The sequence below is a fragment of the Salmo salar genome, chromosome 03 (genome assembly GCF_965601325.2).
Source record: "Salmo salar chromosome 03, fSalSal1, whole genome shotgun sequence".
Taxonomy (NCBI): Eukaryota; Metazoa; Chordata; class Actinopteri; order Salmoniformes; family Salmonidae; genus Salmo; species Salmo salar.
Window position 1 is genome coordinate 23,852,984 of NC_138293.1, and position 20,572 is coordinate 23,873,555.

At 43.1% G+C, this 20,572-nt stretch overlaps 1 protein-coding gene across 1 annotated transcript in view; it reads right to left on the reverse strand.

Moving 5' to 3' along the window:
• Positions 1-1,620: 1,620 nt before the first annotated feature.
• LOC106599430 (laminin subunit gamma-1) overlaps positions 1,621-20,572 on the reverse strand; it is a 75,120-nt gene continuing 56,168 nt past the window's right edge. The window contains exons 6-28 of the mRNA XM_014190665.3: positions 19,450-19,567; positions 18,704-18,802; positions 15,821-15,957; positions 15,535-15,654; positions 15,132-15,321; positions 14,815-14,927; positions 13,896-14,117; positions 13,192-13,380; positions 12,756-13,001; positions 11,895-12,048; positions 11,520-11,662; positions 11,074-11,252; positions 10,698-10,854; positions 9,783-9,988; positions 9,345-9,424; positions 8,951-9,088; positions 8,630-8,774; positions 8,129-8,278; positions 7,414-7,528; positions 6,953-7,152; positions 6,456-6,614; positions 5,869-5,968; positions 1,621-5,642 (exon numbers count right to left, since the gene is read on the reverse strand). Of these exons, the coding sequence (XP_014046140.3) occupies positions 5,386-5,642; positions 5,869-5,968; positions 6,456-6,614; positions 6,953-7,152; positions 7,414-7,528; positions 8,129-8,278; positions 8,630-8,774; positions 8,951-9,088; positions 9,345-9,424; positions 9,783-9,988; positions 10,698-10,854; positions 11,074-11,252; positions 11,520-11,662; positions 11,895-12,048; positions 12,756-13,001; positions 13,192-13,380; positions 13,896-14,117; positions 14,815-14,927; positions 15,132-15,321; positions 15,535-15,654; positions 15,821-15,957; positions 18,704-18,802; positions 19,450-19,567 (3,617 nt within the window). The 3' untranslated portion in view covers positions 1,621-5,385. The remainder of the gene's footprint in view (positions 5,643-5,868; positions 5,969-6,455; positions 6,615-6,952; positions 7,153-7,413; positions 7,529-8,128; positions 8,279-8,629; positions 8,775-8,950; positions 9,089-9,344; positions 9,425-9,782; positions 9,989-10,697; positions 10,855-11,073; positions 11,253-11,519; positions 11,663-11,894; positions 12,049-12,755; positions 13,002-13,191; positions 13,381-13,895; positions 14,118-14,814; positions 14,928-15,131; positions 15,322-15,534; positions 15,655-15,820; positions 15,958-18,703; positions 18,803-19,449; positions 19,568-20,572) is intronic.

Genomic DNA, 20,572 nt, shown 5'->3' on the forward strand with positions numbered 1-20,572 from the left:
GCACAAGCAAACAGTTGAAGCTGTAAGTTTCATCAATGTGTGCGATGGTTTTCAACTTGATTGCTTAAATCAAGTACGAAAAAAAAAAATGTATGAAATGTATTCACTACTGTAAGTAAATGACTAAAATGTAAATCAAGCTAAACCATGTGCAACACCCCCCCCCCCCCCCCCCCCCTTATTTATATAAACCTTTAATTTATTCCAGGAAGTCCCATTGAGGTCAGAAGACCTATTTTACACGCAGCCTGGAAATTGTTCAATCCAATATCTATCATCTGCCAACATCACTTAAGTCTGTTTATTTGGAAACGTAAATTTGTTCCTGAGCAACAGCACTTTGGATAGAACATTCACCGTAGTAATAATACTTTTTTCCATCTCCTCAAGGGTTGGCAGTTATTTACCAATCCAGAACAAGAATGAGTCACCCACTTCGTGTTTGAACGTATGGACGGTATTGTTCGGCTTTGGGTGGGGAACACCATGGGAAGCATAAGAGCACCATAAAAAGGGACACAAGTCAGTTACAGGTGAAAGAACAGACAAAGCTTGAAAATCTGAATTTCACACCTCATACACGTTATCATATTTGTTCAGTTCACAAGGCAACTTTTCTAGTCACCTGTTCAATATATCAGATATTTTTCCTATGCCTCATTTGAACAAGTTTCCATGATTTAAATACTGTACAGATTCATGGAATGTACCTTTTAACATTCTATAGCCACACCCTTGGAATCAGACGTGTAGCCAGACAAACAGAAAGACACATCCTTCAGCGATGAGTACATTCCTGATAAGGGAAAAAAGGTGCCTAAGGGCTATGAGTTTTGTACTGTTTGAAAATGGCTGCCACACCCTTATAGTGTCATGCTCTGACACGGTGATCAGACCGACTGAGGTGTGCACTAGTCACACACACACGCGCCCTAAAAGCCGCACCCTTCCCGCTAGCACAGGGCACTGTCAACACCACACCCTCGGCACATATACACAAACACACAGGAGCGGTGATTTGTTAGGGCCCCTCCTGCATGCACAGAAATAATTCTAAAGGAAAACATGTACACACAAAAAAAAAATACATTTCAATAGACATTTTTTAGCAGTTCAATAGACATTTCTGATTGTGTCAATTCAATGTGCAGTCAAGACTTGGTTGCTAAACTCATTTGGAGAGTGAACAAGGGGATTTTGGGGGATCATGAATGCAGCAGCGGAAAATAAGGGTTGCATCTTATTTATGCAAATACACTGGCATGTTTCACTGCACAGACAAGGAACATTGTGGCATCAATAGGAATTCATTCAAAGTACATATTTTAATGCATACCAGTTTCTGAAATCTCTTCCATTTATTTTAAAGTAATTTCAAGATTATAATCAAATAATGATTTATAAAACAGTGTTTCACAATCACTACACGAGGCAGAAAAACCAACCATATATCTAATACTGAAAAATATTTTCCTGAACGTCCTAAAGACTAAATATCCTCAAGATTAAACTAAGAGATAAAATAAGAGATTAATAAGAAATGTTATATGTTAGCAAATACAACGTACAGAACCCTGAGGCAGCATGACATTTAATACAATCACACGTCAACGGAAGCAATTCCTGTAATAATTTTTTTATTATTTAAAATGTTACGATTGGATTTACAGGCAATTGAGTCACAAACAGGGTTCTCTCAGGTCCTCACAAATGAAATGTTGCAGTGAATTGGTGCCATTGTATTATATTGTACAACAGAACATGCCCTCCATAGCCAAATGACCACAACAAGATTGTGCAACACATACATATCATCATCTTCTGCAACAAAATAATACAAATACTTGAGACATTATAAATTAGAAATACTGTTTTATACATCAAACAGTATGTGCTGCACATTCTTCCACAGCAGTGTGGTAGCCTGGAGGGTTAAGAGACGGCAAAAGATGGTTCACTGCAGAGTACAACGTTTTAGCCGCTGCCACATCTATAAAATTGTGGGTAAAAGGTTAGCTAACAACTATCCAACAGATAACATGACAGAAGGCAGGCTAAGGAAAGGAGTGAGTATTAGTGTATTGAGGATGAGAGATGTTGAATGGGAAGGATGAGTGGTTTCCAGGTTATAACCTATTCATTTACTGTATTGTGGCTGGCTGATGTTCTGGACCCATCAACAAAATCCCTGTTCTACTGAAATGCGAGGACACCGAGTAGCGAACGTGTGAGGAGACAATGTAATGTGTGAAAAGAGTGTTTGTCTGAAACGTAATGTGTGCGATAAACGTGACGCCCTTGTTAGGAACTAAGTGATGTGAATATTGACCACATATTAAAGCACAAAACACTAAATGGTTAACTACCAACTTGTGACCAAGTTTATTTTCTTGGAGTCAAGGATTTAAATTCAGTAAAATGAAATGATAGGCTCAATGTAGACCGATGGCTTCTTTAGGGCCATCCCTTACACAGTCCTGAATTTATCAGTCAAGGATAAAGGTTCTTGTTTTAAAAGCATTCATCAATTAATTGGTGACTGATAATTAAACACAAATTAATAATGGCAGAGCTATAAGGCAACAACACCGAGCCATGTACACAAGCAAGCATATTATACCACAGAACTTATCATATATATTTATATATTATGTGGAGGTTTGTTGATTTTTTAGCGATAGAACCTATACGATGGCCGCTGGGTCTTGGGTTTAACAATCAGCCAGCCCTGAATCATTTAAGCATATATTTACACAAATAATATTTCCTCACTCTATATCATAATAAAAAACATTCACACAAAAATATAACATTTGAAATAATTATTAGCACCAGTGTATCAGATAAAGTCTTGCTACGCAAAATGTACAAAGTTGCATAGTGTAGAATTTTGTCTTAAAAATATGTGATTTGCAATACACCTGTTTTAAGCAGCAGCTTAGGGAGGAAAAAACATCAGACAAAACACAAGATTTGTAGTGTTAATAATATATATATATATATATATATTTTTTTTTTTTACATACAATTATATTTAACCATATTGTTTGACTGGGCGGTACAGGACTGTCTCAAATGTCAAAAATATCAGAGCCATTTTAAAGACCCACTTGCTGGTTTCATTTAACAGCGTTTCAGTTGTGCATGCCCACATGAAAAAATACTAAGGTATACTATTGTTAAATACTATAGTATTCCCTGTAGTGTTTTTGGAGACTTTACTGTAGTATTCAGTGGAGTGAAAAAATACTGTAGTGAAAAAAGTGAATGTCGTGTCAAAATACAGTGAATACTGTAGTATTTACTGTAGTTTTGCCGACATGACTGTAGTTTACTGTAGTATTTACTGTTCACAGTAAACACTGTCGTAAGAAAAAAACTGTAGTATATACACTATAGTAATTACTGTAGTATTTTTGTGGAGTGTAGTATTTACTGTAGGGTTTTTGCGGAAATAACTGTAGTATTTACTATAATGTTCTTGTTTTATTATCTTTGACATGTTATCCTTGAGGAAACCTACTGGAAAAAATACACAAAAGAAAATGTACCATACCTGTAGGTCGGTAGGACTGAGGTCTGAACGGAGAGTTCAGAGCTTCTGCTCCTTTTTATAACCTGTAGGGAACACAATATATAATCTATACTATACCAAACGTAGGTTTGTCACTTATTGGTGCCACAAATTGGGATATGGGAATGGGCAGGGTATACGCAAATTAAATCCTGTAATATATATAGTACAGTAATTACTGCAGTGTTTTTGCAGACATTACTGTAGTATTTTTGTCTATAGTATACTGTAGTATTTACTATAGTATACTACAACATTCTATAGTAAGTACTACCAATGATCGATATATACTACAGCAGCGTTTCCCAAACTCGGTCCTGGGGACTCCAAGAGGTGCATTTTTGTATTTTTGCCCTAGCACTACACAGCCGATTCAAATAATCCAACCTTGATGAGTTGATTATTTGAATCAGCGGTGTAGTGCCAGGGCAAAAAACGAAATGTGCACACCTTGGGGTCCAGAGGACAGAATTTGGGAAATGCTGTAGTGCAATGTGTAGTATAGTATACTACAGTTTACTACAGAATTCTATACTAAGTAATGTAGTATTCTATAGTAAACTGCAGTATTATTTAATGTGGGTATGGAGCAGAATGTGCAGTAGAGTTGAATACTGTAAAAATGTGTAATAATAACAGGAATACTTTCTCCATGCAAGACATGTAGCTTTGGAAGTGAATGAAGGCAAACAAAATATATAAACTTGTGAGAATTCCTTCACTGCTTGTTTTTTAAACAAATGGTTGATAACACCAAGGATGGCACATATGTAATGGAAGTTGCACAATACCTATAGCTAAAATATATCTCGCAGACAAACCATTCCCAGCATGCCCTTGGGTCTAGAATGATGGGTAAGGATAACTTGTTAGATACCATATCAAATAAAACAAATGCTATATCATATGACATAGACCCAACCGAAAAGGCTGAGGACATTTCTCCTTGTTTCTCTGTCGGGGTGGTTTAGGTTGTGATGAAACAAGACAGTGTAATGGTCCTCCACGTAGAAGTGTAGGAACAGTCTGGAGGTGGTGCAGTCATGTGGGTTTTCATTACTCTGGAGCGAGGTATGCCACACCACTCCTAACCTGCTGCACCGAAGGAGAATGGATGCACGTTTTTTGTCGACTGCCTTTAGTTCATTTCACGTTTCTGCATGTCAAAGCTGCTTCTTCTCTTTCTTTAAAACCATGAAACTTAGCTTCTCTTGTAGAAAAAAAAAAGACAAAAGAAAACATTTCAACCGTTTTGGTAAAAAGGTGGCATTCTGCCAGAGTGTTAGACGTGGGAAGGAGCGGTACAGGCGGGATATGAGGAAGGAGCGGTACAGGCGGGATATGGGGAAGGAGCGGTACAGGCGGGATATGGGGAAGGAGCGGTACAGGCGGGATATGGGGAAAGAGCGGTACAGGCGGGATATGGGGAAAGAGCGGTACAGGCGGGATATGGGGAAAGAGCGGTACAGGCGGGATATGGGGAAAGAGCGGTACAGGCGGGATATGAGGAAGGAGCGGTACAGGCGGGATATGGGGAAGGAGCGGTACAGGCGGGATATGGGGAAAGAGCGGTACAGGCGGGATATGGGGAAAGAGCGGTACAGGCGGGATATGGGGAAAGAGCGGTACAGGCGGGATATGAGGAAGGAGCGGTACAGGCGGGATATGGGGAAGGAGCGGTACAGGCGGGATATGAGGAAGGAGCGGTACAGGCGGGATATGGGGAAGGAGCGGTACAGGCGGGATATGGGGAATGAGCGGTACAGACGGGATATGAGGAAGGAGGGTACAGGTGGTGGAGAGAGAGGGGGTTAAGGTCGCTCTAGGGATGGGGTGTTGAAGCAGCCGTCGGGTAAAGTGTCCTTGATGTCGTTGAGGTTGGCGATGTCAGACCGGATCTCCCTGATCTGCCTGTCGTAGTCGGTGATCATCTCCTCCTGGCTCTTGGCCACGTCGTTCAGCTCCGCCAGCTTGCGGTCCAGGTCGCTGTTCGCCATTTTGTCCTTGGCCTGCTTCAGCGACCCCTCAATCAAGCCCAACTTGCTCAGGTCCACCTTGTCAATGTTGCCTGAACCGGGACAGAGGAGGTGTAAGCTTAAGCTCAATGACATAAGACTAGAGTCATTTTGACTTGTGCAAGTAAAACCCTGACTGATGGAATATTGTTTGGTTACACACAATGCACAAGCCAGAAACAATGATTAAATAAAATTACAATACTTAATTATATCCCTGCTTGTATTCTTACCTACACAAAAATAAGCAGTTTGCTTAATCAAATACCATTCACTCACCCAGTGACTTGAGCAGGTCGTTGATGGTGTTGAGAACGGTCCTGACAGCACTCTTGGCTTTGCGGGCGTTGTCCTCCGCTTCCTTCGCATTGTCTGATGCCTGAAATACCAAAACAACATAGTTGACACGTCAGAGTCAGAATTCCAGAACCACAACGAACATAAACAGTTGTAAAACACTTGACTTCCTTAACCCTCAGCAGTGTTCATCCACTTCCTTTTCTTTATGTTTAGCCTCATTGTTTATTTTTTCTCCAAACAACTTTGACAAGAACTACAAACATTGAGCAACTCAAGCTCTGCGTAGACGGCTTCTATGCACAAACATTCTCAGAGATCTCTGATTTCCAACCCAAAGAGATCTTCTAGGAATTCCTAAGTATTGGGTTCCTAAGGTTATGAGAATCTAATGACATCATTGGATTTAAACAACAGAGCACCAGACAGAGAACATGCATCCCAAATGGCACCCTATTCCCCTATATGATGCACTACTTTTGACGAGAGCCCTATGGGCCCTGGTGAAATGTAGTGCACTACACAGGGAATAGGGGGCCATTTGGGATGCCGACCAGACAGACACGCACCATGCTAGCCATCATCATGTCCTGGTCGGCCTCAGCTTTCTTCTTGGCCAGCTCTGCCTCGGCTGCACTCAGCTGGTCCATCATGCCGTTCACCTCCCCATCCAGCATCATAGTGTCCTCAAAGGCTTTCTCCGCATCCGCCTTGGTCTTAGCAGAACCCTGTGGGGTGAACAGACAGAGGGGGATTAATGCATGTTGACAATTTGAAAGCAGGTACATCATTTCTTATCGGTTGAATAGTTTATTTTTTGATACATCAGATGAGAGGGGGACAGAGGGGGCTTAGTGCATGTTGAAAGTGGGTTTATTATTCTATGTGAAACATCACATTTGATGACCACAAAAATAATCGATTTTCAAAACAGTTAATCTACTGAGAAACACCGTTTATATCAAGACGCCACCACTGATTTTGGCCACGTCATTTCAGGACAGTAGCATAAATGGTCATAAATTACCTAGCTATAATATAACAATATACCAGTAATATTATGTACCTTCTGCACAGCGCTGGCTATCTTTTCTGCCTCCTCTGCCTTGTTCTTGGCCTCCTTGGCGTCTGCAGCTGCGTTGCCTAGCGCCCCCTCAGCCTGCTTGGTCTTCTCATTGGCCGCGATGATGGTAGCGTTGATCTCTGGGATTCTCTTCATGGCGTCCTCAGCTGCCGTCTTGTTGTCATTCACCCGCTTGTCAAAGTCTGTGTTGGACGCACCAAAGACAATGACAAGAAAGGTTGAGTAAACACCTAAATGAAATATATTATCTCTCAATACTATAGCCATATTTTATACAACAATGGTATTTTCTCTTTAACATCCATCTGAGAGGCAAAATGTACAGTGTTTAAAGCATAGTGGTCTCGATATGGTTTTCACTCCCACTATTCTGAAAAAATGCTCTACCATCAGGCAGAAAGGGGCATTTCCCTGGCCTCTCCACCAGTCCTGCTACTAAGTACCTCTCAGATTTCCCAGAATGTCTTGGGCCTCCTGGTAGGTGGTCCTCCCCTTCTTGGCGGCCTCCTCAGCCAGCGCCTTGGCAGCATCGACACGAGCCAGCAACTGATCGGCAGTCTGCAGCGACAGATAGAGACAGTCATTAGTTCCATTGTGTAACAAATGGCACCCTAATCCCCATAGGGCTCTGGTCAAAAGTAGTGCAGTTTATAGGAAATAGGGTGCCATTGGGGACACATCCCACAGACAACAAAAACAGCTCAATTAATTTGAATAATTTTGACTTCATGGCTTGCTCATTATCGCTATATTTAGTGGCTGAACGAGTGAGGAGGCCAATCAATGCTGTCGTAATTCGTCACATATGCAAATCATTTTCAATTTCATGCCTTGTTTAATGAGGCATGTTAAAGCTACATCTTAAAATGGAGACACACACCAGCAATTTCAAAGGGGGTGAAACCATCACAAGCTCTACATGAGACATATCTATTTAGAGCAAAGCTTATAGACACCAGAAAGATAAAATAAAAGTAGGGTTGCGAAATTCTGTTGACTTCCCAAAATTCCCAGAACTCGTGGTTGGAAGATTCCTGGAATCAGGAGGGAATTAGCAGGAAATCTGGGAGTCCTCCAACCGGGATTTCTGGGAAACCTGGACATTTTGGGAAGGTTATCGGAATTTTTGCAACTCCAAGTAAAGGTCTCTTGTCCTACCTGCTGCTCCGTCTTGCCCTTCTCCAGCAGCTTGCGGACCTCAGTCTCCTTCCCTCTCAGGTCGTCCCTCAAGTCGTTGTACTCTTTCTCGGTCTTGTCAATCAGCTTGTCCAGGTCAGATGCTTCCTTCTTGATCTTGCTCGCTTCGTCCTATAATCGGATGTCAAGATAAGTTATCCTTCCAGACTTTGAAACTACTTCAGTAATGTCCTGACGGCCCTTTACATTTACATGTATGTCTTGTGATACTCTAACCCTTTTAATGACTCTGAAGAGTAACCTGTCACTCACTCAGACTAGGAACATATTTCAAAGGTTTGTTTAATACATAAAATAATTCAAATGATTCCTGATGAGTGTCTGCATCCCAAATGGCTCCTTATTCCATTTCTAGTGCACTACTTTTGACCAGTAGTGCACTATATAGAGAATAGGGTGCCGTTTGGGATGGAGACACTGTCTCCACCTAAAAGAGGGTTACGGTCACTTCATGTAACTGACCTCCAGTGATTTGGTGTTGAAAGGTGGCAGGCTTGTCAGGTTAGCGTAGATCTTTAGGGCTTTGTCGCCTGCCTCCTCTGCCTCAGCATGCACCTTGTTGGCCTGTTTCTCCAGGTTCTTGGCCAGATCCTTTGCCTCATTGTACCTGAGTGGATGAACATGATAGTTCAATTATAAAACTGAGGACGGGATTTGAACCTGTACTAGCTTATAAGACATTTTCCGGACAGGATGAACGTTGGAATGATTTAATTGTCGGTTTTAGGAGAGAGAGAGAGAGAGAGGAATCACAGAAAAGTGCTGTTGCAGACAGTGACATACTTCCTGTTGAGCTCATCAATGTCTTGGTTGGTCTTGCCCTCGCCATCTAGAGTCTTTGTCAGCAGGTTGAGAGCCTTGGTGGACGTGTCGTTGGCATCCTTGGCGATCTTCTCAATTTGATCCGCGTCCATTTTATGTCTGCAGAGGACACAGAGGGATTGGATTTGTTTTTCATAGACGAAGCAGAAAGCTGTCTTTTGGTTTCTTGCAGCGCAAGAATATAATCAAATAATAAGATCAAAAGTGGTGATAAGGGTGTTTATTATTTGGCATGTGCACTTTCCCCCCTCCCACTCAGAAGAATTGCATATCCAGGAAACCAGGGTGGATTGTATGGAGCAATACATTTCAGAGAACAACATAATTATTTCATCATTGTAGCTACAGTCCTTACTTGTTGGCCAGATTGCGAGCCTCCTCTGCCAGAAGGGTCATGTTGTTAGGATCTCCACTGATTGAGGGTGCTTTGATGTCCTGGAGGAGATAAATAATAAAGTAGGGAATCAATGAACTTCCTGTTGTTTCTCTCATGCAGGACGAAGGCATTCATCAGTGTGCTATGGTCGGGAACAAACATGAACTAAGGGTTTATGCAACAAGAACAGTAACAATAAAAATATACTACATCCAAATTTGATAAGGCTGTGAGATCATGCGATCAGTCCTCCAAGTGTCTTAGGTTTCGTCCCAAATGGCATCCTTTTCCCCGATATAATTCACTCCTTTTGACCAGGGCCCTATAAGCAAAAGTGGTGTACTATATAGGGAATAGGGTAACATTCGGGACGCATCCTTAGTTACTTTTTTTTTTATTCATTACTGGATGACCCACCAGTTTGCTGATGGCCTCCTTGGCCTTGTCCAGTTCCTCGCGGGCGCGGCCGATCAGGTCCTCGGCGTCTCGGACCCGGTTGCGGGCCTTGTCGGCCTGGGTTCCGGTGTTGTCCACGGTGTTCCTGATGTTCTGCAGACGATTCCACTGAGTGGTCAGTGTGCTGTTCAGTTTCCCCAGGCGCTCCAGCAGGCCTTTGTCCACATCTGAAAAAACCAAAGCAGCATTCACAACTCCCATTCTGAGTGGAAATACTCCCATGTAAACTCAGCCAAAAAATAAACATCCTCTCACTGTCAACTGCGTTTATTTTCAGCAAACTTAACATATGTAAACATTTGTATGAACATAAGATTCAACAACAGACATAAACTGAACAAGTTCCACAGACACGTGGCTATCAGAAATGGAATAATGTGTCCCTGAACAAAGGGGGGGGGGGTCAAAATCAAAAGTAACAGTCAGTATCTGGTGTGGCCACCAGCTGCATTAAGTACTGCAGTGCATCTCCTCCGCATGGACTGCAACAGATTTGCCAGTTCTTGTGAGATGTTACCCCACTCTTCCACCAAGGCACCTGCAAGTTCCCAGACATTTCTGGGGGGAACGGCCCTAGCCCTCACCCTCCGATCCAACAGGTCCCGACGTGCTCAAAAAATTTAAAAAAGAAAACTCCACAAATTCATGATTCATTTGATCTAATTCTAGTTGACAAGAACAGCATTGTTTCAACCTAGTGACACCATCAAATTCCCCTCTCGGGACAATAACGTTTGTTTGATTGACCCATTACGTCCTAAAAAATTCACATGATCAATTTCATCTAATGGCTAATGAATAGAACAGCATCTCTTCAAGCAAGCGAGACATTACATGTAAATATCATAAAATCCCTGAAAGGGTCAAGGCTTGCACCTTTGCTGGTCTGAGCCTCATCCAGTAGGTCCATGATGGATTTCTCTGCCTCCTTCAGTCGGTCCTCAAACGCCTTGTCACTCACAGTCTCTGACGTGGAGCCCAGGTTGTCAATCAAAGTCTGCAGATCATGCAGCTTCTGTCTCTGCTGGTTCACCTACGTAAGAGTAAAACCACAAGCTTAGAGTGGGTTCCTATGCAGCTGTACAGACATGTTAAGCACACTCAACTTTATTAAATATATATTTTAAGGATATTTGAAGTTTATTGGACAGAGACAGTGGAGAGACTGGAAAGGACGGAGAAGAGATGGTGTGATACAACTCAACTTTGACAAGATAATCAATCCACTGACGAAAACACCAAGATTCTTTACCTTGTCTCTGACGAGGGAGTAACAGGACGGACACTGCTGGCAGCCGGGAGTAGAACGGTTGTAGAAGTAGTTCTCCTCACACATGTCACACCTGGCTCCCACAAAGCCTGGAAGGCACGCACAGCGGCCATCTTCCTTACACTGGGCCGTCGAGGAGCCCTCTGGGTCACAGTCGCACGCTAGAGAAGACGAAAAATAAAGAGAGATGAGAAACTGGCCAAAATGAAGGAGGCTCTTGAAACATAAGTGTGATTTCAGAGCAGAGGTTGAAAAGATATGACAATAAATCCAGTCAGACAGTCTTCAGGTTATGATGATGTTCTCTTCCCATTAGACCATGTCACAACCTACTGAAGTAATATAGCTGCATGGCTCATTAAGACGCATTCTCAGAGTTTCATCATGTTAACGAGAGATTAAAGAGATTTAAGAAAGAGAAAGCGTACGTTTGCAGCCTGACAATCCGAATCCGAAGAAGTTAACCTCACAACGTTCACAGCGCTGACCGGTGACGCCGGGCTGGCATTCACACTGACCGGAACCGATGTCACACTGACCGTTGGTGGACCCAATAGGATTGCAGTTGCACCTGTCATGATATCAAAGAAGGTCAAGGCACATTACAATTTAGAAACATACCAGCGATCCAAATCCGACAGATAGCGTATTACAGCCCTCTATTTCCAATAAGAAAATAAACAGTTGAGGTACAGTGATCAAAATCAGACAGGTAAAAGCTTCATAGACCTCTATTCCTACTAAGAAACACTTCCACTAAATATCCATATTGAGGTGTTGGCAAAGTGGGTACTGTTACTGACTGTTCACAGCCTGTTCCACTCCGCAGGTTGAAGAAGCCAGGCTGACAGGCGCTGCAGTCCCTGTTGGTGACGTGGGGGAAACACTGGCACTGGCCTGTGACCTGTAGACAGCTGGTCTGTCTGTCCACTGTGCCATATGGAGAGCAGGAGCAGGCTGGGGACAGGGGAGACAAGAGAAACCCATGGCTAACACAGCAAGAATCAGTCACCTCTGTATAGTACAACTATCTGAACTGTACACACGGTACAATGGAACAGAACACTGTCTATTTGGGGACAAGAGGGGGAAGAGACACGCATTAACACAGGAGGGGGGGAAGAGACACGCATTAACACAGGAGGGGGGAAGAGACCCCCATTAACACAGGAGGGGGGGAAGAGACCCCCATTAACACAGGAGGGGGGGAAGAGACCCCCATTAACACAGGAGGGGGGGAAGAGACCCCCATTAACACAGGAGGGGGGGGAAGAGACCCCCATTAACACAGGAGGGGGGGAAGAGACACCCATTAACACAGGAGGGGGGGAAGAGACCCTCATTAACACAGGAGGGGGGGGAAGAGACCCCCATTAACACAGGAGGGGGGGAAGAGACACCCATTAACACAGGAGGGGGAAGAGACACGCATTACTACCAATAAACACATCAGCCAACATCAGTCACTCTGTATAGTATGTGGAACTTGAGCACACACACACACACACACACACACACACACACACCACACACACACACACACACACACACACACACACACACACACACACACACACACACACACACACACACACACACACACACACACACACACACACACACACACACACACAAAAGTCATGCTGGTCATTTTCTCGTCTTACCTTTGCACTTGTCGTTGGGGTTGATGGCCAGAGGGTTTCCATAGAAGCCCTCTTTGCAGCGGTCACAGAAGAAGCTGTCTGTGTTGTAGATACACTTGAGGCACTCCCCGGTCTCTCGGTCACAGTTGCCCACAGCGTTGGGGTCGATGTTGTCGCTACACTTACAGGCCCGACAGACCCTCACCTGCCCGTTCTCCCCCAGGGGGTCTCCGAAGAAACCGTCATCACACAGCTCGCAGCGCTTGCCTGCGGAAAAGACGCAATTCATAGTTGTGATTATGAATATCGAATAAAAGCTTCCATACCAACAACTTCTAAACTAAATTAAGAAATAAGTAAATACTACACACAATTTGGAAAAATTATTTATGTTTTTAACTGTGTACTTTAATATTTTGTGAATAAAAAAAGTGTACAGCAAATCATTTATTATTACCTGTGGTTCCAGTAGGACAGTTGGTGCAGACAACTTCCTTGGTCTTGGGCACAACAGCACAAGTGGATCCTCCAGGGCACGGGCAGGGCTTGCAGTCGCTGGAACTCCCCACAGTGGAGTCTCCATAGTAACCGTCTTTACACCTCTCACAACTGAGCCCAGCTGTGTTGTGTTGGCAGTCACACATCCCTTCAAACAGACATGTCAAAAACACACGTCATGCCTCTAGCCGCCACCAGAGGGGAGTCTAAGATGAGAGTTTAAAGGGCCCCACTATTTTTCCATCCAGAGACCTCTTTAGAGTAGATGAGGAGAGAGTAGCCTGCCCATCAGTCATGTTTTAAACCATTTGGCACACAGATAAATCTCTTTATAGCAGTGTGTTATTACTGGATGACAGTGTGATCTGTTACTCTCTGTTCTGTTCCACTGTACTATAAAGGGGACATTTAATGTTGAACCCCCCACGGTTCCAAACACAGACACAATTCGCCAAGCAGATACAAATACAGTCACAGGGGCCCAAGTCTACGGCATGACTCCTGTCTGGGACATTTACCCAACCAGTCAATGTGATGATTGAGGACTTGTCTCTAACCTCTAGTCCTCTGGGCTTTATCGTTTCCCTATGGGCCCGGCTCTAAAGTAGTGCACTACATAGGGAGCCATTTGGGACTCAAGCCTGTCACTGCCATCTCACTGACCTGTGTCGGGGTTGCACGTGTCACTGTGTCCGTTACAGTTGCAGGAGTCACAGGAACTGAAGGGCCCCAGGTCTGGTCTGCTCTTCCTGTATCCCAGGGCGCACCTCTCACAGTGCTGTCCCACGTAGCCTTGAGGGCAGGTACACTTCTCTACCCAGCGAGCCGGGCTCCCGGGACCTCTCCTCGCCGTGATCAGCTTCACATCGTCAAGGTAACCAGCACCTGGGGAACGATGAGCACTGATTCGATCATATCCGTATCTTGTCTTAAGAAAGACCACTAGGCTGAAACGGTGACCAAAGTGCCATGGAATCAAAGATACAGACCACCAACATTCTTGTCTCCCAGCTTTTAATTTTTACCGCATTGATTAGACCTCACTGGTCATGTCTAAAGTAGTGGGATAACTGAATATTACTATATGTCTTTGTTCTTAGAGTTATACGGATATTTGTTCTGAGAGGATCTGATGACTTCAATAACAGGGTAAATCACCACCACGTTGTGTCTTTAGGGGAAATGAGAAAAAAAAATCTGCCATAACCTGCGCACTAATATAATGACTAGGCTGGAGTTTCAACATCCTCTCCGTGATGTCCTCACAACTGATAAAAGGACATGAAATTCAAACTTATCAGTTCGCTAGACCTAACCAACTTGCCGCTTGTCATGGTCCAATTCGACAGATACTACTGTAGTCCTACGCCCATATTTATAAAGCGTCTATAAGTAGCAGTGCTGACCTAGGATCCGTTTTCTTGAGTTTTAGATCATAATACATAAGATTATATGGACAGGGGAAACATGATCATAGATCAGTAGTCCTACTCTGAGATGCTTTATGAAAACAGGCCCTGAACCAGGATGTATGCATGGTTTACATAGTGAAATGAGGTGAGGTGGAAGAGTGAGCGCATACTTCTCTCGCTGTAGGTGCCACGGATCTTGATGGACGTCAGATTGTGCAGAAGCTTCTGGAACTCTGAGTGAGTGAGGGTGGGCCTCCAGGGGTAGTCTGTGCTGTCGTGGAGCCTGACAGGAAGAAAAAAAACAGTTAGTGGGGCATTCACAACATCAGATAACATACGACAACTTTATGCGTTTGCTTTGTAACAATTTCTAAATTATGTTATTACAACAGAATATGCTGTAAAAAGCCAACTTCAAATTATGAACTTTTGTTGTGCTGGTATTTTATACACATCTCTGGGTTATGTCTGTATGATTTCCACACACCTGAACACAAACGTCTGCATGTTCTCTCCAGGATAGGCATTTCCCTGAGCAATGAGAGGCACAGCCACTCTGAGACCAGCCCCCTCCAGAACCACATCCTCGGCTGAGAGGCGTGTGTCTCTCCTGTCCACCCGGAAGTTCAGGGTGAGATTCTGGCCATAGCTCAGCAGCTGATTGCCCAGGAACCTCTCTACAGTAATGAGATAACAAAAAAATACTTGTTAGGATCACTTCAACAATGTCGCCACAATTTAGATAAGACACCATCTCCCATAGGTCTTTGGGGCAATCACACGGTTTCCCCATAGGCTCACTTAAATGAAGTCCTCAAATAGTAAAACAATTTTTTTTAAATGCATCTTTCACCCCAAATCGTTTTGAGTTAGTGTCAGTCACACAGTACCTGGAGCCACAAAGTACATTGGGAAGTAGTCATCGGAGATGAGGGAGATCTCTCCACCAGCGGACCACTGGACTGAAACACTGGAGCCGTCACGCTGCTGGCCTGTCCACCGCTCATCATCTAGGAACAGGTTTCAAATTTGTTACATTCAATTCTATCAAATAACTTTACATCACAAATACCTGTATACTTTCGGAATATTTCTAGAAACTTCCTCCAGCATAATAAAATGTAAGCCTCGTCCGAGCCAGAACTGCCCACAATGAAAAGGTGTGTATGGGCTCACCTCGGTCGAAGGTGGAGGAGACTGTGTCAATGCTGTAGCCTTCAGCGCTGTCACAGACAGAGGAATGCTGGAAGCAGAAGCACGGAGTGCAACCCTGAGGGTTCTGCGGGTCCATGTTGAAGTAGCCCAGCTTACACCTAAAATAAACCACAGCCTTTTAATTGCAACGTCCATAAAAAATGATATGCGCAATGGGTAAGTCTAAATCTGCAAATAGATAGTCAACATATAGTCAATCGATTTTATAAAAAGTGAACAGTATAAAACTGAGGTAAAATTAGGTTTTAGGATTGGAAACAGTGCCTTCAGAAAGTATTCACACCCCTTGACTTTTTCTACATTTTGTTGTGTTACAGCCTGAATTTAAAATGTGTTAAATTGAGATTCTGTGTCACTGGCCTACACACAATACAACATAACGTCAAAGTGGATTTTTTAAATGTTTTATTACAAATGAAAAGCTGAACTGTCTTGTGTCAATAAGTATTCAACCCCTTTGTTATGGTAAGCCTAAACAAGTTCAGGAGTAAAAATGTGCTTAAGTCACGTAATAAGTTGCATGGACTCACTCTGTGTGCAATAATTGTTTTTAACATGATTTCTGAATGACTACCTCATCTCTGTACCCCACACATACAGATAATTACAAGGTCCCTCAGTCGAGCAGTGTATTTCAAACACAAACGCAACCACAAAGAACAGGGAGGTTTTGCAATACCTTGCAAAGAAGGGTACTCATTGGAAGACGGCTAAAAATGTAAAAAAGAAGACATTGAATATCCCTTTGAGCATGGTGAAGTTATTAATTACACTTTGGATAGTGTATTAATACACCCAGTCACTACAAAGTTACAGGCGTCCTTCCTAACTCAGTCGCCGGCGATGAAGGAAACAACTCAGGGACTTCACCATGAGGCCAACGGTAACTTTAAAACAGTTAAGAGTTTAATGGCTGTGATAGGAGAAAACTGAGGATGGCGCAACAACAATATTGTAGTTACACAACAATACTAACCTAATTGACAGAGTGAAAAGAAGGAAGCCTGTACAGAATAAAATATTCCAAAACATGAATCCTGTTTGCAACAAAGCACCAAAGTAATACTGCAAAGAAATGTGGCAGAGCAATTCAGTTTTTGTCCTGAATACAAAGTAATGTTTGGGGAAAATCCAATACAACACAGTACTGAGTACCACTCTCCATATTTTCAAGCATAGTGGTGGCTGCATCATGTTATGGGTATGCTTGTAATAGTTAAGGACTAGGGAGTTTTCAGGATAAAAAAGAAACTGAATGGAGCTAAGCACAGGCAGAATCCTAGAGGAAAACCTGGTTCAGTCTGCTTTCCACCAGACACAGGGAGATGAATTCACCTTTCAGCAGGACAATAACCTAAAACACAAGGCCAAATACACACTGGAGTTGCTTACCAAAACATTGAATGTTCCCGAGTGGCCGAGTTACAGTTTTGACTTAAATGTACTTGAAAATCTATGGCAAGACTTGAAAATGGCCGTCTAGCAACGATCAACACCCAACTTCACAGAGCTCGAAGAATTAAAAAAAAATACATTTGCAAATATGGTACAATCCAGGTGTGAAATGCTCACCGAGACTTACCCAGAAAGACTCACAGGTGTAATCGCGACCAAAGGTGATTATGACATGTATTGACTCAGGGGTGTGAATACTTATGTAGCCAAGGAGTATGAATACTTTCTGAAGGCACTGTATGTGAAACTATTGACATTCAGTTTGAGACGTAGCTTATATTCTATAATGAGTCCTACATTGCCTTTCGAGTCCTCATATGATATGGGTATACATTTCAACAGAGATTAATCTGTCAACGCATTTTAATCGAATGACAGCCAGGGAGAATGACAATTTATTAGACTGTGAAACTGCTGTCGCCTAAAAGGCAGACAGACAAACACCGGTCTGTAATTTCAGTCTCTTGTTGTGAGTGACCATGCAGCATCTGACAAACTGTAGTGTGCCAAATGGCATCCTATTCCTTATATGGTGCACTACTTTTGACCAGGCCACATTATAGGGAATAGGGTGCTATTTGGGACAAACCTACACGGGGGGGGGGGGGGGGGGGGGGGGGGATCATTCATTCCATCTGTGGCCCAGCTGGGTGGCTGGGAGGAATTTCACCCACCGGCGTCTGTGGAGCTGGGGCTGTGGAGGGGAAAGGTGCTGTTTTTGGGGGTGGGAGATCTGAGGTAGAGGGGTGAGATGGGGTTAGGTGGTGGCCATTGCACAAAGGCAGAGAGAAGAGTGTTCCAGGCAGCAAACAAGCCAGCGGTGACTGGCTGGGTGACTGGGCTTGGGAGAAGCCATAGAAGGCCTGGCTGCCAGTCTGACTCAGTGGGGAGGGGTGAGCAATCTATGGGCTATTTTCTCCTTTGCTGCTAGGGGAACCATGTGGCCGGTCTAATTCCATTTTGCACACATACAGAGCATTCTTTCACTGAGAGGGGTACTCTCCTGTGTTTCTGTGTGTCAGGGGCTGCTTTTAAACATCTGTAGTTCAACATAAGGATGTGATAACAGAAGTGGAGCTGAAATGCTGCAAAGCAAAGTACCTTTAAAACAGTTTACCTCCCCAATGAACAATACTGTAAACTGTGTTGCAAAAGCTGAATGGAGCCAACTCGTATCTCACTGCCTAAGTGAGTCTTTTGTAACCCTGTTTCACTCTAAACCCATAAATATTCCCAGACAAAAGACATTCCTAACTGAAAACACACCTTGTTAGAGTATCTTTTTGGTATAAGGACATCATGTTTGTGTGTGTGCTGTCTCTCTGTGTTGTGTGTGTGTCTGTGTAATGAATCCCTGTGGTGGAGAGAGCGAGTAGGTCTGACGCTGACCTGTCACAGCTGAAGCCCTCCACGTTGTCCTTGCACTGGCAACGGCCTGTCTGGACATCACACTCCTGTGTGCTTCCGGAAGGGTTACAGGAGCAAGGTCTGGATAGCAGAGGGAAGATGGAGGGGAGAGGGGAAGCAGAGCCACTCACATTAACAGCATGGGTCAGACAGCCACCATCTAAAGCAGACGTGCTGCGAGCCTGTTTATTTCCTTAAATAAAGTAAAAGGACAATTGCTGGCCTGGCGCAGAACTCTAAACTGCATCCAAAATGGTATCCTATTCCCTCTATAGTGCACTACTTATGAACAGAGCCCTGGTCAAAAGTAGTGCGCTATATTGGGAGTAGGGTCCCGAGTGGCACAGCATCTCAGTACAAGAGGCGTCACTACAGTCCCTGGTTCGAATCCAGGATGTATCACATCCGGCTGTGATAGGGCGGCACACAATTGGCCCAGCGTCGTCCAGGTTTGGCTAGAGTAGGCCGTCATTGTAAATAACAATTTGTTCTTAACTGACTTACCAAGTTAAATAAAGGTTACATTAAAAAAATATATATTTGGGATACACCCTAAAATTGACAGGCTCCATCTCACTCCCAAATAAACACATGAAGCGCAAACGATAAATACATTAGAAGGAACCATAATAAAACGTTAAGATTGTTTGATCTGGAGCAGTAAAAAGATAAATATGACATGCCGAGTGGCTGGTAAGAGTGATTGGCTTGTTAATGCTGGTTTTTACCTGCAGCCTGCTTCGGTCAATGTGTGAAAGCCAGGTTGGCAGCGGTCACACTTGTCCCCCATCACACCTGGTTTACAGCTGCAGCGTCCCGTGTTGTCACACTGAGTGGCCAGAGAGCCTGGCAGTAGAGAGGAAATAGAAGCACAGACCAACCTCAGTTCAAACATTTCAGCACACTGCTACACACAGAGGTCGACCGACTAGGATTTTTCAACGCCGATACCGATTATTGGAAGACCAAAAAAAGCCGACCAAAAAAAGCCGGTACCGATTAAATCGGCCAGTTTTTATATATATTTGTAATAATGACAATTACAACAATACTGAATGAACAATGAACCCTTTTATTTTAACTTAATATAATACATAAATAAAATCTATTTAGTCTCAAATAAATAATGAAACATGTTCAATTTGGTTCAAATAATGCAAAAACACAGTGTAGGAGAAGAAAGTAAAAGTGCAATATGTGCCATGTAAAAAAGCTAACGTTTAAGTTCCTTGCTCAGAACATGAGAACATATGAAAGCTGGTGGTTCAATATTCCCACTTCTGTAATATTCCCAGCAAAATAAGTTTTAGGTTGTAGTTATAGGAATTATGATGCGTCAACTATTTCTCTCTATACCATTTGTATTTCATTTACCTTTGACTATTGGATGTTCTTATAGGCACTTTAGTATTACCAGCCTAATCTCGGGAGTTGATAGGCTTGAAGTCATAAACAGCGCGGTGAATCAAGCATTGCTAAGAGCTGCTCGCAAACGCAGTAAAGTGCTGTTTGAATGCTCACCGCTCAGTCAGACTGCTCCTTCAAATATCAAATCATAGACTTAATTATAATATAATAAAAACACAGTAATACGAGCCTTAGGTCATTAATATGGTCAAATCCAGAAACTATCATTTCGAAAACCAAATGTTTATTCTTTCAATGAAATACAGAACCGTTCTGTATTTTATCGAACGGGTGGCAACACGAAGTCTAAATATTGCTGTTACATTGCACAACCTTCAATGTTATGTGATAATTATGTAAAATTCAGTCAAATTAATTATGGACTTTCTTAGGAAGAAACACAGTTTGCAACGAGACAGGCGGCCCAAACTGTTACATATACAC